The sequence below is a fragment of the Phacochoerus africanus genome, chromosome 3, assembly GCF_016906955.1.
Source record: "Phacochoerus africanus isolate WHEZ1 chromosome 3, ROS_Pafr_v1, whole genome shotgun sequence".
NCBI classification, from domain to species: domain Eukaryota; kingdom Metazoa; phylum Chordata; class Mammalia; order Artiodactyla; family Suidae; genus Phacochoerus; species Phacochoerus africanus.
The window spans coordinates 159,094,913-159,109,896 of record NC_062546.1 but is presented as its reverse complement, the minus strand read 5'-3'; the positions used below and the strand labels follow the sequence as shown (position 1 = coordinate 159,109,896).

The 14,984-nt window shown below is 36.0% G+C and overlaps 1 protein-coding gene across 1 annotated transcript in view; it reads left to right on the top strand.

The window, feature by feature from the left end:
* The window catches only part of COL5A2 (collagen type V alpha 2 chain), a 144,932-nt gene that overhangs the window by 107,784 nt on the left and 22,164 nt on the right, over positions 1-14,984 (top strand). The window contains exons 22-39 of the mRNA XM_047773048.1: positions 380-433; positions 660-767; positions 1,845-1,898; positions 2,517-2,615; positions 3,805-3,858; positions 4,530-4,628; positions 4,736-4,789; positions 4,884-4,937; positions 5,833-5,886; positions 6,612-6,665; positions 8,463-8,507; positions 8,790-8,888; positions 9,888-9,995; positions 10,289-10,342; positions 13,563-13,616; positions 13,832-13,885; positions 14,312-14,365; positions 14,774-14,881. Of these exons, the coding sequence (XP_047629004.1) occupies positions 380-433; positions 660-767; positions 1,845-1,898; positions 2,517-2,615; positions 3,805-3,858; positions 4,530-4,628; positions 4,736-4,789; positions 4,884-4,937; positions 5,833-5,886; positions 6,612-6,665; positions 8,463-8,507; positions 8,790-8,888; positions 9,888-9,995; positions 10,289-10,342; positions 13,563-13,616; positions 13,832-13,885; positions 14,312-14,365; positions 14,774-14,881 (1,260 nt within the window). The remainder of the gene's footprint in view (positions 1-379; positions 434-659; positions 768-1,844; positions 1,899-2,516; positions 2,616-3,804; positions 3,859-4,529; positions 4,629-4,735; positions 4,790-4,883; positions 4,938-5,832; positions 5,887-6,611; positions 6,666-8,462; positions 8,508-8,789; positions 8,889-9,887; positions 9,996-10,288; positions 10,343-13,562; positions 13,617-13,831; positions 13,886-14,311; positions 14,366-14,773; positions 14,882-14,984) is intronic.

The window sequence follows — 14,984 nt, the reverse complement described above, 5'->3', positions numbered from 1 at the left end:
CAACTCTAAAATAAGCAAATTGCCTTTCTGTGGAAAGGTTCTTTTGTGCAGTATATTAGATTCTAGATAAGTGATATCATATGGTATTTGTCTTTCTCTTTCTGACATTTCACTTAGTATGGGAGTCTCTAGTTCCATCCACGTTGCTGCAAATGGCATTATTTTGTTCTTTTTTATGGCCAAATAGTAAATATACTGAATTTTATAAAATTTCACATGCAATTTAGAAGACTTGAAAAAGTTAAAAAGAAATATTATACTGCTGTTTCAGTACAAACTTGGCTGCATATAGTGTTCAAGGCCCATTCATTGTAATAATTAAAGTAGGCTGGACTGGCCAATATCCTAATTCTGACAACTACTGATGTTTTTGTTTTAGGGTGATCCAGGAGTTCCAGGTTTCAAAGGAGAAGCTGGCCCAAAAGGGGAACCAGTAAGGTTTTATTTCTTTTAAATGATAAGAATATGAACATTATCCAGAAGTGTAAGGTCCAAGTACTCAAGTATTTAAAGTCATGACAAGGAGAATTATAATACCTTTGGATGAAAATAGTTTAATATAGTTTAAAATTTGTGATTGACTTCCTTAAATGAATCTTTTGACTATAACTCACCTGGTGAATGACTCTTTCTGGTAACTGTCCTTCTCTTTTTAATAGGGGCCACATGGTATTCAGGGACCAATAGGCCCACCTGGTGAAGAAGGCAAAAGAGGTCCTCGTGGTGATCCAGGAACAGTCGGTCCTCCAGGCCTGATGGGAGAAAGGGTAAAATTGGAGTAATAAAATAAATTCTTATAGTTGTAGGCAAATTACATGAGTAACTTTTGGGATAGTTAAGAAAACTAGAGCAGTTAAGAGAAATTCTAGCAGGTGTACTGCACAATTCAATATGACTATCTGTGAATTAAAGGAGCCAACTAATCATGGTTGATTCATTCATTCAACTAAGATTGATTGAACAACTACACCATGCCAATGTGATATATGGTACTTGGGATATATCATTGAGCAAGAACACTGTGGTCTCAGCCTTCATGGGGGAGCTATAAACAATAGTTTAGTGGAGAGGTAAGCAAAAAGCAAGTCAGCAGGTAAATAAAAATATAATTTCACATTTGCATAAGTGCCATGTACACGTAGGGAATAGCAGGGTTATGTGATAAAGAGTAACTATGAATATTTAACAGTGGTGTGACATTAGATCGAGTGATTAGGAAATAAGATTCTTTGAGAAGATGGCATCTAATTGAAGATGAGGATGACCTATCAAGGAAACTTGAGTGAAAGAGCAGTTTTGGCAGAAGGAACAGCAAACACACAACCAGGAGGCCAGAAAGGGCTTGGTGATTTTCAAGATCAGAAAAGGTCTATGACTGGAGTGTAATGAAGCAGGTCTGAAAGGGAGGATAACAACATCACCTTCCTTTTATATAGAACCTCAGAGAAGGCAGAGGGCTTCACATCGAAGACCACACTAATAGATGCAATCACCAACATTTTGATTGTGGTTGATGGTGCCATTCCTTTGCCTCTCATATCTGCGCATCAGTTTTTTGCTAGGTTTAATTTTACAATGAGTTAGAATTTTTTTTCGGTTTGGATAATTTTGGCTCAGTCCTTATATATTTTTCAAAATTAAAAATTTTTGTATAGTCAGGTTATCTTTTCTATACATATATAAGACATATATATATACATACATATATATATACATACATATATATTGTACTGGCTTGATCACAGCTCCTAAAATATTATAGTATTAAAAATAAAAATTACCCACTCATTATATATTACAAAAACATCTGCAACAATTAAGAACTTCATTTTGGTCATTTGTAGGGTGCTCCTGGCAATCGTGGTTTTCCAGGCTCTGATGGTTTACCTGGACCGAAGGTGAGGTTATCCCATCAACGTTGATGACACTTATGTGGCTGGTGCTGAAAAAGATGCCATTGTCCACCGTGGTGATCTAGCATTGGCCCACGTGGGTCCAGATCTAAAAAATAGTCGGACACAGATGTCATGCCTAACAAGTCCTTCTTGTGAAATTTGTTCATTATAATGACTTGGCGGGGAAGGACAATAGTTGGAGGTATATTGGAGTTTGTTTTCAAACTTTCCAGGGACAGTCCTGAGAAGAACAGGCCATAGACCTTTCCTTTAGCCAATATATGTTTTTTTTTTTCCTTTACTAGACTTACCTTCAAGAGTGTAGTAATTTAAACTCTCAAAATTCTGGGTTTTCTTTTCTAACTCTAAATTATTGGAGCGAGGTTCTAGACACAACTTTAAGTAGTTAATGATGAAGAATCACTATTCTACAAGGAATCCAAATGAGAACAAAATGTGAAGTGACAAGTTTACAAAAATGTTTAATGTTTTTGTAACTCCTTTGACAAACTCTTTTATGTTATACTAGGGGTTTGATTTGTAGAACAAGAATTTTGTATATGCTTGCTTTCGTTTCCCTGTTCTCTTTTTTCTGTCATGTTCTCTTTTGCTTTGAAATAGGGGGCTCAAGGAGAGAGAGGTCCTGTAGGTTCTTCAGGACCTAAAGGAGGTCAGGGGGATCCAGGACGTCCAGGCGAACCTGGGCTTCCAGGTGCTCGGGTAAGAACACAGTATTTGCTACATCAACCCTGGAGAAATGCTTCTGAGAATTCATTGAAGGGTTGTTTTTTGTTTGTTCTTTTGTTTTTTAATAGCATGCTTTTATGACTTGGAATACTTGTTTTTATGGGTTCGACTTGATTCATTATTTTTAATAATCAATGGTTTGTTATTTTTATCATGTATAGAAAGCACAGTAACTTTTAGTCTCTTTTTTTCCAAAGGAGTATGTATCATTAGTTTTGCCACATAATATGAAAAAAAATCCTGTTTGTCAATTTTTATAATTTTTCTTCCTGACAAAAATGTATTTGACTTTTGGCAGACATCTTTCCTGATAAATTTCATTTTAACAAAATGTCACTTGAACATTCATTTGAACTATGGAATTACCCTTATATTAAGTTGTCAGCAATGCCCCTTAAAGAGAAAAGTATTATACAAAAAGTTGCATGGGGAAATACATCTGACTCAACCTAAGTTCTTTTGTCTTAAACCCAATATTAAATGTATGAGTAAGTTTCCTACCATACTTTCTCCTTCTAAATGAGAAACAGGCATTGGGTTCATCTTTGCTTCAGTATTCTTCCTAGATACCTGATAAAGCTGGAATGCCAGCTGAATGACCAGTGAACATTGCTTTTAGTAAAAATGAGCCCAGATTATAGATTGCATTGGACTTGGAGGACTATGAATGAATTATAAAAACCTGATAGGAGGCATAGCTTTGGATTTCCTGAACTTGCAAGGACTTGTACCTGGGGGTTCACCTTGCTGGGACCGGTATACAATGTCCAGGGTGCTATTACAAATATTGGTTATGTGAGATTTCAAACTAGGGTGGCTCCTACAGCCACCATGTAGACTTATTCCCTCACATCTGGCCTCCCCTTGTGGGAGGCCAAAGGCTAGCTGGGGAGGCTGTGCTGTGAGCACTCCTCCCAATGGAGAGTCCACCTGTGATGCCTCATTGGCATGCTGTGTCGTCTGCCCTGTATCCTTCTGAAGACAGGTTGGATGAGGCCCATTGATGGTCCTGTGAGTTTGTCTAGAGGAGCCTAAGGTCCACTCCTGAGAGTGGACATTGCAAAGTGGAACTTGATCTTTTAAATGCAGTGCCATTTTTACTCTTTAGAATTTACTTCAATTGCACATCAGCAACAAACCGACAACTGCTTTTAATTTTTAGGGTCTGACAGGAAATCCTGGTGTTCAAGGTCCTGAAGGAAAACTTGGACCTTTGGTAAGTAATTTAAACAAAAGTTCACTATCAGTAATATTTCTCAAAAGATATGCAACTTAAATGATGAGATATTTATACATGTAAGGATAACCTGACCCCCTTGCTGTACAGTGGGAAAATAAAATAAAAAAAAAGATGAGATATTTATTTAAGGCTAATGGTTTTTTTTTTAATTTTGTTTTTCTCCTCTTAATATGAGAGTATGAGGAGACATAAAGATAGACTTTATGTATAGAATAAGAATAGAATCTCTGTTCTAAATGCTCAGATATCTCAGCAATTTTTAAAACACTCAACTGTTCTGATTCACTAAAAAGTATAGCATAATTTAAAAATCACATAACTATTTTTTGATGACTTTATTTTTAAATTTTAAAAAATATTGTTAATTGAAGTATAGTTGATTTACAGTGTTATGTTAGTTTCAGGTGTATAGCAAAGTGATTCAGTTTTAGATGCATATATCTAATTTTTTCAAATTTTTTTCCCTTATAGATTATTATAAAATATCAAATATAGTTCCCTGTTCTATACTTAGGTCCTTGTTGGTTATTTATTTGATACATAGTATTGTGTATAACTTTTATGGTAAGCAAAGACAAGTCTCAGCTTGGATGATATGAAATTTAGAGACTTATGTAAAACTTACATTGCTCCTGTCAATTTTGTAGGGTGCTCCAGGGGAGGATGGCCGGCCAGGGCCTCCAGGCTCCATAGGAATCAGAGGGCAGCCTGGGAGTATGGGTCTTCCAGGCCCCAAAGGTAGCAGTGTGAGTACAGGGTATAATGTTTGCCATCTCACCATCATCCTCACTTGGAAAAAGCATGTTTATAGCAAATTGACTAAAATTTAAATTAGCTTGTATTGATTCTTTAGGGCGACCCTGGAAAACCCGGAGAAGCAGGAAATGCTGGTGTTCCTGGGCAGAGGGTAACTATACACTTTCTGCTAAAGGACAAACTACATATGAAATTCTCCAAATTCTCATGGCCTCATCGCATAAATTCTCTCTCTGCCATGCTAGGGAGCTCCTGGAAAAGATGGCGAAGTCGGTCCTTCTGGACCTGTGGGTCCGCCGGTATGTAATTTTTAATAAGAATATATTCAGGAGTTCCCGTCGTGGTGCAGTGGTTAACGAAACCGACTAGGAACCATGAGGTTGCGAGTTCGGTCCCTGCCCTTGCTCAGTGGGTTAACGATCCGGCGTTGCCATGAGCTGTGGTGTAGGTTGCAGATGCGGCTCGGATCCCGCGTTGCTGTGGCCCTGGCGTAGGCCGGCGGCTACAGCTCTGATTAGACCCCTAGCCTGGGAACCTCCATATGCCATGGCCCTACAAAAGGCAAAAAGACAAAAAATAAATAAATAAATAAAACATATCAATATTGAATTATACCTTTTTTTCCTAACAATGTCTTATAGAAATTTATTTAAGCTTTTTGGGGGATGGACTGATATTTATCCCTTGAGGTATATTTTCATCTCAGAATTTTAAAATTGTGTTTATCAGAAACATTTTTGCATATTTATTTGTTTTGGAATAGGCCAATTTAAATATCTTTCTAAAATGTTAGCTTTGTTTTCTTTAGATACTCTAGTTAGTTTTGAAGGCTTGATTAATAATTTTTATGACACTGAGAAACAAGCTGCAATGGAAACATTACCCTTTTAGATTAGATATGCAAAAGTAATGAATTTGTCCATGTCCAATATTGTCAGTTTCTTCCCCATTTTTAAAAATAAACACATATTATCAGTTTCTTCACTGGCTTTAGAAGATTTTTTTCTCACCCACAGGGACTTCAGACAATACCATTAGATGGTTTTTAGGACTAGTTTATTACCTGGAAAAGATGAAAAACTTGTGATTAGAAGAAATACAAAAGAGAAATATTTGTGGTGGTTCACACAAACAGGAAGCAGGCAGAAGGATCTGGCTCTTCATATTCATGATTTTCTTTCCTTTATAACTTAGGGTCTAGCTGGGGAGAGAGGAGAACAGGGCCCTCCAGGCCCCACTGGCTTTCAGGTATGCACTAACTCAGCTGTCCATTTATTCTTCCCCTAACTAAAGTGCTTTTTAATAAAATGATATGGTTGAGTGATGTGAAATTCTACAATTTTCAAAGAAGTCATCCCTCTTTTAGTAAATAGGATACAGAATACAACATTTGTGTTCAAAGAGAAGGAACAGACGTCCCCTGAAAAACTGATCAAAACCCAAATTTAATAACAAATTAAAAAATCATGTAATGTTCTTGATATCTCAATAAAGTTTACTTAGCTATATTAAAACTTATCTAATTTTATTGTCACAGTGTCCAAATTTTTTGTTGATCAAATTTTCATGATTTATCTAAATTTTTAGTATGGTAGATTAGTTAATAGCATGGATAATTATAATTTGGGAAAAAACTTTCAGGACTGACTTTCAGTATTTATTCTAGCAGCCTAAAATATTGTTCTCAGAGCTGTTAAAATCCCCACAAATATAAAGAACCTATTGTTATAATTTTACCTCTTTTTTGCTAAGTGGTGTGCAAACAAATATCTAAACCAATGAACTGACTAGCTGCCTTGTATTGTTGGAAGATACAGGTTTCTCATTTTGCTTTGCTTAACTTTTGTTTGAACAGTATCTTTTGTTTGAAAATACAACCAGAGAGCTCCATCCATTATAAAAGGTGAACTGTTAACACTGGTGGCTTATTAAACTTCCAGAGTCACAATTTCATTTTCTTACTTTTGTTTTAGGGGCTTCCTGGTCCTCCAGGGCCTCCTGGGGAAGGTGGAAAACCAGGTGATCAGGTAAGTTTTTAATTAACAAGAATAGCAATATTAAAAATAACTGGCTTGTATTATCACTTATTATGTGTAACACTCTGCTCTGTTCTGCTTTGCTTTACATTTATAATCTCCTTTAATCTTCAGAACAACTCTATGTACTAGGTACTATTATTATGCCCATTTTCGAGGTGAGGAAAATGAAGCACGCAGATGTTAAGTAAATTTCCCAAAGTCACATAGGATATGATTTGAATCCAGATCATGTACTTATAGAACTGTGTTCTTAATCACTAAATATATCTTATTGTAACTGTAGAGTTTTACTGGAGGATTCATAAATGGTTATGCACAGAAACTTACCATTTTATCTCTATCATTTTACCAGCACATTGGTGTATTTAATTTTTTTGAGTGACTTATTCATTCATTTAACTGTTCAACCAATATTTGCTCTGCACTCTGTGCTAAGCTCTACTAAACCTTGGTCTTAACCAACTGAACCATATGGACATGGACCGTGCCCTTACATATTATTCTAATAAGAGACAGTGTAGGAAGTCAGTTGCAACAATAGAATATTCTAAATGCTATGGTAGGCGAGGCACAGTATGTGTAAATCTAGAGGATGCACCTAACTCAGACTTCGGAGTTTAGGAAAATTTTCCTGAACAAGTAGTATCTTTTATGATATCTGAAGGATGAGTGATGATAAGCAGGAGGAGGGAAGGTGAAAAAATGCTCTAGGAGTTCCTGTCGTGGCTCAGTGGTAATGAACCCAACTCTATCCATGAGGACGCAGGTTCAATCCCTGACCTCGCTCAGTGGGTTAAGGATCCAGCATTGCCCTGAGCTGTGGTGTAGGTTGCAGATGTAGCTCAGATATGGCATTGCTATGGCTCCAATTTGACCCCTAGCCTAGGAACTTCCATATGCTGCAGGTGGCAAAAAAAAAAAAAAAAAAAAAAAAAAGAAGAAAGAAAGAAAGAAAATACTCCAGGAAATGGGAATAGCAAGCACAAAAGCTTGCTAATGAAATTTAAGCAAGTTTGGTAAGTCAGGAATGTGGAATACAACTTGAGGAGGGTGAAGATGAGCCTGGAGGGTAACAGGGGCCCCATTATGGAAAGTCTTAGTTCAAGTCTAATTTTTTCTTATTATTAGAGTAATGGGAAGCTAACAAAGGGCTTTTAAGTTGAGAGAAATACTATTAGATTTGGGTTTTAGGAAGATTAGGCTACAGCAAAGCCAGTGCATTTCGAGGGACAAGATTGGACACCTACATGATACAGTTATTATCCATATCAGACAGAGAAGTTTAAAATGACAAATTTTCCTTTAGTTAAGCTCAAACTACATTAGTTTGAATTCACAATTCCTAGTAGAGTCTTGTCCATTTTACATGTTCAAGAAATATTTACTAAATTGAATTGAATTTGGTCTATTTAAAAGATTAATAATTCATTGCTTTTAATTTACTTTTATTAAAAGTTTTTCACATTCCATTATGAAATAAAAAGCCTTTGCTTACATTTATTGTCACCAAAAAAGCTAATGAGATAATATTTTGCATATACTCCTTGATAAGGATTAATCATTTGGGTATAGTATAAATTTTTCTGGAAAAGTATTTCCATGCAATATAAGTGATAATCCGTCATTTATGAGAGGCGATACACATTTTTCCTTTTTCACTATTATGGGCTTAGTCAGTCAGACTTCAAATAGTATGTTAAAAGAAATTAGCTATATGATCTGGAAATATTTCTAATAAATACCTAAAATAGGTGACAGTTATTCATTAAAAAAATTATTTTATAGGGTGTTCCTGGAGATCCTGGAGCAGTTGGCCCATTAGGACCTAGAGTAAGTATTTTCTTCATGATTAACTGAGTTTCCATTGGCTTCATTTTAAAAGAGCATCTTTAATCTTAAACCAGGCTTTATTTTAATCATTAAAATTCTTATACTCAATGAAAGTTAATCTTATGAAAGATATTTTGTCCTGTGAAACTGCGTATGCTTACTTCAAGTTGCTTATTTCTAAATTTTTCCCCAATAGAACTCATTTTTCAGATTTCCAGAAACATTTTTCACCCATTTTCAGATCAAGCACTGAGTCTGTTTGTCATTCCTATGTTCTGCTAGGGAGAACGAGGAAATCCAGGGGAAAGAGGAGAACCAGGAATAACTGGACTTCCTGGTGAGAAGGGAATGGCTGGAGGACATGGTCCTGATGGCCCAAAAGTAAGTATGGTCATGAGCTCGGTGTTTTAAAATGTTCTAAAATCACTGCTTAATAACACATGATGGTACTAGAATATGTATCTCTTGTTTTTACAAAATACTTGATTATTTACTTTATTCTTTAACAAATATTTAATGAGCACCTACTTGGCTTTTCTTTGGCAATAAAGAGTCAGCTAAAAAAGGAGTCTCTTCTGTGATGGGATTTATGGTAGTACAAAGTAGTACATGGTACAAAGTAGTGTTGCATTCTCATATGCAAACACATTTCTAATATTTATTTACGAAAATTTTTAATGACTTTTATTAATAAGCAGAGATAGGAAATTTAAAGTTGCATAGTATATTAGAAGGTATTCCTAATCTCCTTTTTCTTGTCTTAGTTTCTATAATTCTGCTTACTAAATATATGAACATATGTCATTTTTGAAATCTGAAAGTAGAGTACATAATAAGGCAAAAATCAGTACCATTTCTTTTTGGATGCCATTTTAAAATTGGTAAAAGACATTGTGGCCAACTTCAGTGCAAACAATTGAAGACAAATTTCCGTGATCATACAATATCCTTATCATCTTCAAGGGACAGGTGATTGCATAAGATCTTCTTCAATTTAATTACTCAATGAGCCTGAAAACCAGCTTAATATCATGGGTTCTTTAGAGAAAGAAAAGAATATTCTATTCTCTAAATGTAATGTCTTTTTTTTTTATTAGAATCCCTAAGCCTATTGCCAAAAAAAAAAAAGGCAACTCTGTCATTTTATTTTAATTGGTACTGAATTTCCCAAAAGAGACATTGAAAGCATAAACCAACAATCAAAACAGGAAGGTCTGATTTTTTTTTAGTGAATGAGACAATTTTCCTAAATGAAAAATATTAAGCACTATGTTAAACCATATGAAATTGCTGAGATTCTATTTGCCCTACCAAAACAGAAATTCTCTGTGATTCAACCTTAACATGTAGGTGAGCTAACTTATTGTTGGTTCATTCTAGGGCAGTCCAGGACCAAGTGGGACCCCTGGAGATACAGGCCCACCAGGTCTTCAAGGTATGCCGGGAGAAAGAGGAATTGCAGGAACTCCTGGCCCCAAGGGTGACAGAGTAAGTTTGGTTTTTTTAGTTCATCCATTTAGACTTTCTACTGGTAAGGATCTCCTGGGCAGACTTCTACCATCCTGAATCACAAGTCATTCATTAATTGATTCTTTCTTTCTTCTCATATTTATATATATGGGGAGAGAGAGAGAAAAATGCACAGTCTGGGGGCATTGTTCTAGGCTCAAGGGGATACAGCTATGGACATAAGAGATAAATCCCTGCTGTCATGAAGCTTCCACGGAAGTACAGGATAAAGAAATTGACTGACTAAATGGTGTTTTGTGTTTTTTTCCCAGGGAGGCATAGGAGAGAAAGGTGCTGAAGGCACAGCTGGAAATGATGGAGCGAGAGTAAGTGAAATCATTCATTTTATCACCTGGGCCAGGAATCAACGTCATGATTATCATATGAATTTGCCTGAACTTTCCAAAATAAAGTTCATGTTTCCATGGTGGTCAGGATTTGGAAAATGATTAAATTTTAGATTTGACGTTGATTGACCATAGATATTAATTTTGCTTACCTTAACTTAGAACAAGCCAAAAAGGAAAGTCATTATTATTATTCTTATTACTATTATTATTACTTATTCTTATTACTGTTATTGGTCTTTTTAGGGCCATACCCTCGGCATGTGGGAGTTCCTAGGCTAGGGGTCGAATCGAGTTGTAGCCACTGCCACAGCAACACCAGATCCAAGCCTGGTCTGCGACCTACACTACAGCTCATGGCAACATCGTATCCTTAACTCACTGAGTGAGGCCAGGGATCGAACCTGCATCCTCATGGATGCTAGTCAGATTTCATTTCCACTGAGCCATGAGGGAACTCTGTAAAGTCGTTATTGAGAGAATGAAATAAGACATATTACTGTGCATGTGAGATTGGTGCTTTAAGCAGTGGGGCCCTTTTTATCTTTATCATCCTTTAATTTCATGTGCAATTTTAAAATTAGAGTGATGATCTAGGAGTTCCCCTCATGGCGCAGTGGAAACGAATCCGACTAGGAACCATGAGGTTGTGGGTTTGATCCCTGGCCTTGCTCAGTGGGTTAAGGATCCGGCGTTGCTGTGAACTGTGGTGTAGATCGCAAACACAGCTTGGATCCCACATTGCTGTGGCTCTGGTGTAGGCTGGCAGCTGTAGCTCCGATTAGACCCCTACCCTTGGAACTTTCATATGCCACGAGTGCGGCCCTGAAAAGACAAAAAAAAAAAAAAAGAATAATGATCTAATGAGTCATTTTAGATTTCATTCCAGTGCAGGCAAGTAGAATTTTATAGAGTAGACAAAGGTGTGATAAATGTTTTGCAATATACTACATGTTGGGTTGAGAAAATTACTGCTTGATGAATCATCGTTAATACTTTCATCAATAAAGAGACTGAATAAGTGAAATGTAAAGAAGCATTGTTGACCTCAAAGCATTGTTTAACTCCTGTCAAAAATTGACATTTAATTAGCCTTATGTCCTCAAAAATAGAATGTATTTGCAATTCCAAGGATAATCAGGCAATCAGATTAAAAATATATTTTCAGACATGAATGATTATCTCAGGTAGTTACAGTCACTCAGATGTTCAATATTTCCTGGAAATAGTTCTTGATATTTGATAAATAGTTTCTGTTTTAGTATGACATGCTTTGTTGTTAGTTGTCATCCTGTGCCCTGACAATAGCAGCTGTATTATTAAAAAAGAGATGGCACTCAGAGTTGCCTGGTGGCTCAGTGGGTGAGCAATCCAACATTGTCACTGCTATGGCTCTGATTACTGCTGTGGCTCAGGGTTCAGTCCCTGGCCCAGGAACTTCCACATATCACATGTGTGGCCCAAAAATTTGTTTTTAATTTAAAAAATAAATAATAAATAAGAGATGATACAAAGCCACTGTTAATATTTTTATTCTGCCCATTGAGCCACTGTTAATACGGTGATTATTTTAACTTTTGATTAAAAAATAAAGTATATTATAGAAAAGTTTTAGCCTTAGTGATAATTATCCCTTTTTTTCTAAAAAGCTAATTAAGGACGAAATAGTTTAGGAAATTTATGAACACAAATTGTCTCTTGCTTTTTAATTAAATCTAATATTTGGTTTAATATGTCAAATACAGTGTAAGTAAATCTGGTTTGCTGTTTGTATTTCATATCATGGTTGGTCTGGAATGCACCGTAAGTAGTGATGTGCTGTTTGAAGGAGTGATGCATTGATAGTTTAAGGAGAAATTTGAAATGCGTTTGTACTATTCCTTTGAATTACTTCGAAAATTCAGTGTAATAGGATCAAGATTTAAGCAATGCCAGCTTTATTTTTAGTGAGGGAAATGTACTGTTTTGCAGAAGAAGCAGGGTATTTGCTGTAATCTCATGGTAAAGGAAAAAATGAATAACATTTTTTTCTCTGTATGAAAAAAGTGTGAGTTTAATGAAGTCATCTTTATATTTAATCAGATCCTTTAAAGAAGTATATTAGGTAAATGACTGGCGGAATATTGTTTTATTATAGAGCTAGAGAATTTAAGATCAGTTTTCTCATGTTCTTGTCAAAAATATACAATTAAAAAATCACTGTTCCTTAAGTTTCTTTAGTAATGCATATGGAAATTAAATGACAAAAGAATATCTGGGAGGCTCGTGAAGAGGCAAATGCGCAAATATCATAGAGAAAAGTTGTCTGGCGAAGAACTCCAGTTTGAAAGATTAAACAGCAGTGTAAAGATTGTGACCATGTGTCAAGGAAACTCCATGCAGTAGCTAGTCCCCTATACTGTGAGTGACGGAAGCTGTCAACTTCAGTGTAGCTGGGTAGTGCCACTCCTTTTTACCTCAGGAGAAAGCAGAAGACTGAATGCATTAGCACAATTTCACTTTTTTTTACCTTTTTTTTTTTTTGTCTTTTTAGGGCGGCACCCATGGCATATGGAGGTTCCCAGGCTAGGGGTCAAATTGGAGCTATAGCTGGCAGCCTACACCACAGCCACAGCGAGGTAGGATCCAAGCCGTGTCTGCGACCTACACCACAGCTCAAGGCAACACTGGATCCTTAACCCACTGAGGGAGGACAGGGATCTAACCTGTGTCCTCATAGATACTAGTCAGATCCGTTTCCACTGAGCCACAACGGGAACTCCTCCCTTTTAAAAAAAAAAAATGAGATATTTCATCAGCATAATTTAAGAATTTAGTATTCTATATGAAAGAAGAAAAGCCTCTTTTCAATCTGTAGTCCAATTTCACATGGGTATTAGCAAAATTAAATAGGCCAAGAAACATAGAAACATTTGTTGAAGGGTAACAGTAACGTAGTGCTGTTTAAAGACAGTGTTATATATGGATGAGTTGAGTTGGATGAAAGAGATTCACATTTTGTGGAGAAAATCCAGTGGAAATTGTTTTAGGCTAGATAGGAAAACATTGAGGAGATGCAGATTATATCATTTATTACAGGTCGTGTTTTACACATGCAGCTAAGCCATAACAATATGGTCCTTTCTTTGTTAGTTTATTTAAACTTCAAAATTTCTGTCCATTCTTTTCCTCAATATGCTTATGTTCTGTTAATTGACAGGGCCTTCCAGGTCCCTTGGGTCCTCCAGGTCCTGCAGGTCCCACCGGAGAAAAGGTAATTCACAAATTGTTACTTTGTGGACTCAAAATCATGAGATTGAATGACGGCTCTTTTTCGTAGTGTTTTCTCTTTCATAAAATATTATGGTTGGGCTAGAGTTTACCACAGAGTTCTCCTCCATCTGCCCCACATCTAGAGCCCAGTGCCCTATAGTTGGACTATGTTTTGTTACTGCATTGGACAATAACCACCTAAAATCTGCTTTCTAGGGTGAACCTGGCCCTCGAGGTTTAGTTGGCCCACCTGGCTCCCGTGGCAATCCTGTAAGTGACAGTATTTTGATGTTCTTTAGTATGAGATAGAGCAGTAAAACAATTCATCATTTTGTTTTGATTTTTTAATATAAAACCATGCCCACTGGATTTAAGTTTCTTTTAACTTCCTGGTTTTACCTTTTAATTTTCTCATTAAACTTAAAAAAATCAGTGGATTATTTCTATACTGTCTATTAAGTTTAGGTAAGCACCTCATTTATTAAATATTTATAAGCTCCTTTGAGACTTGGGCCTTGGAAATTTTTTCTATGACCCTTATCTCTACATCACCTTTATGAGGCTGCCTCAAGCAATATGTCTACTTTCTTTATATATACATTATAAAACACTACAGAATTATATAATTGTATTTTAAAATACTGTTCCTGCTTAGAATAATGTGTGAAAGCTACGGTAATGTTTGTGTTCTTCTAGGGTTCTCGTGGTGAAAATGGCCCAACTGGAGCTGTTGGTTTTGCTGGACCCCAGGTATAATTTTCCAATATCCTTAATTTGCAAATGGTCATTATTCTTGTTACAGCAATAAGTCTAATTATCATTGTCATATGTTTTGAAAGTATATTCAAGAGTCTGGAAAACATAGTTTTCTAGGCAATATTCTCATTTTCAATACATTTTTTCATTGACACAAAAATGGATGAATTTACATTATTTTGATTATATATATATATTTGCTATAGTAAAAATGTGGTGGGATAACTTATTTTTTCAGACCATCTTCAAAAATCTCATTGGAATATTTTCTACTTTCATGCTTTTATAGCGATTACAAAGCAATTTACAATATATAAAAAAATGGTTTGTTAGTAATAATTATTATAAAATGATTTGTCTGTAAGTGTTAAAATCAATTGCATAATTATTCAATTGATATAGGGTCCTGATGGGCAGCCTGGAGTAAAAGGTGAACCTGGGGAGCCAGGACAGAAGGGAGATGCTGGGTCTCCTGGACCACAAGGTCTAGCAGGATCCCCAGGCCCTCATGTAAGTCTAAAAAAAGAGAGACACAACTTGAGTCCAGTGCCAATGTAAACCTTATGTTTAGACCGTCTTTCTTTACCTCAGCAGTCTTTTGTTTGTTTCTATT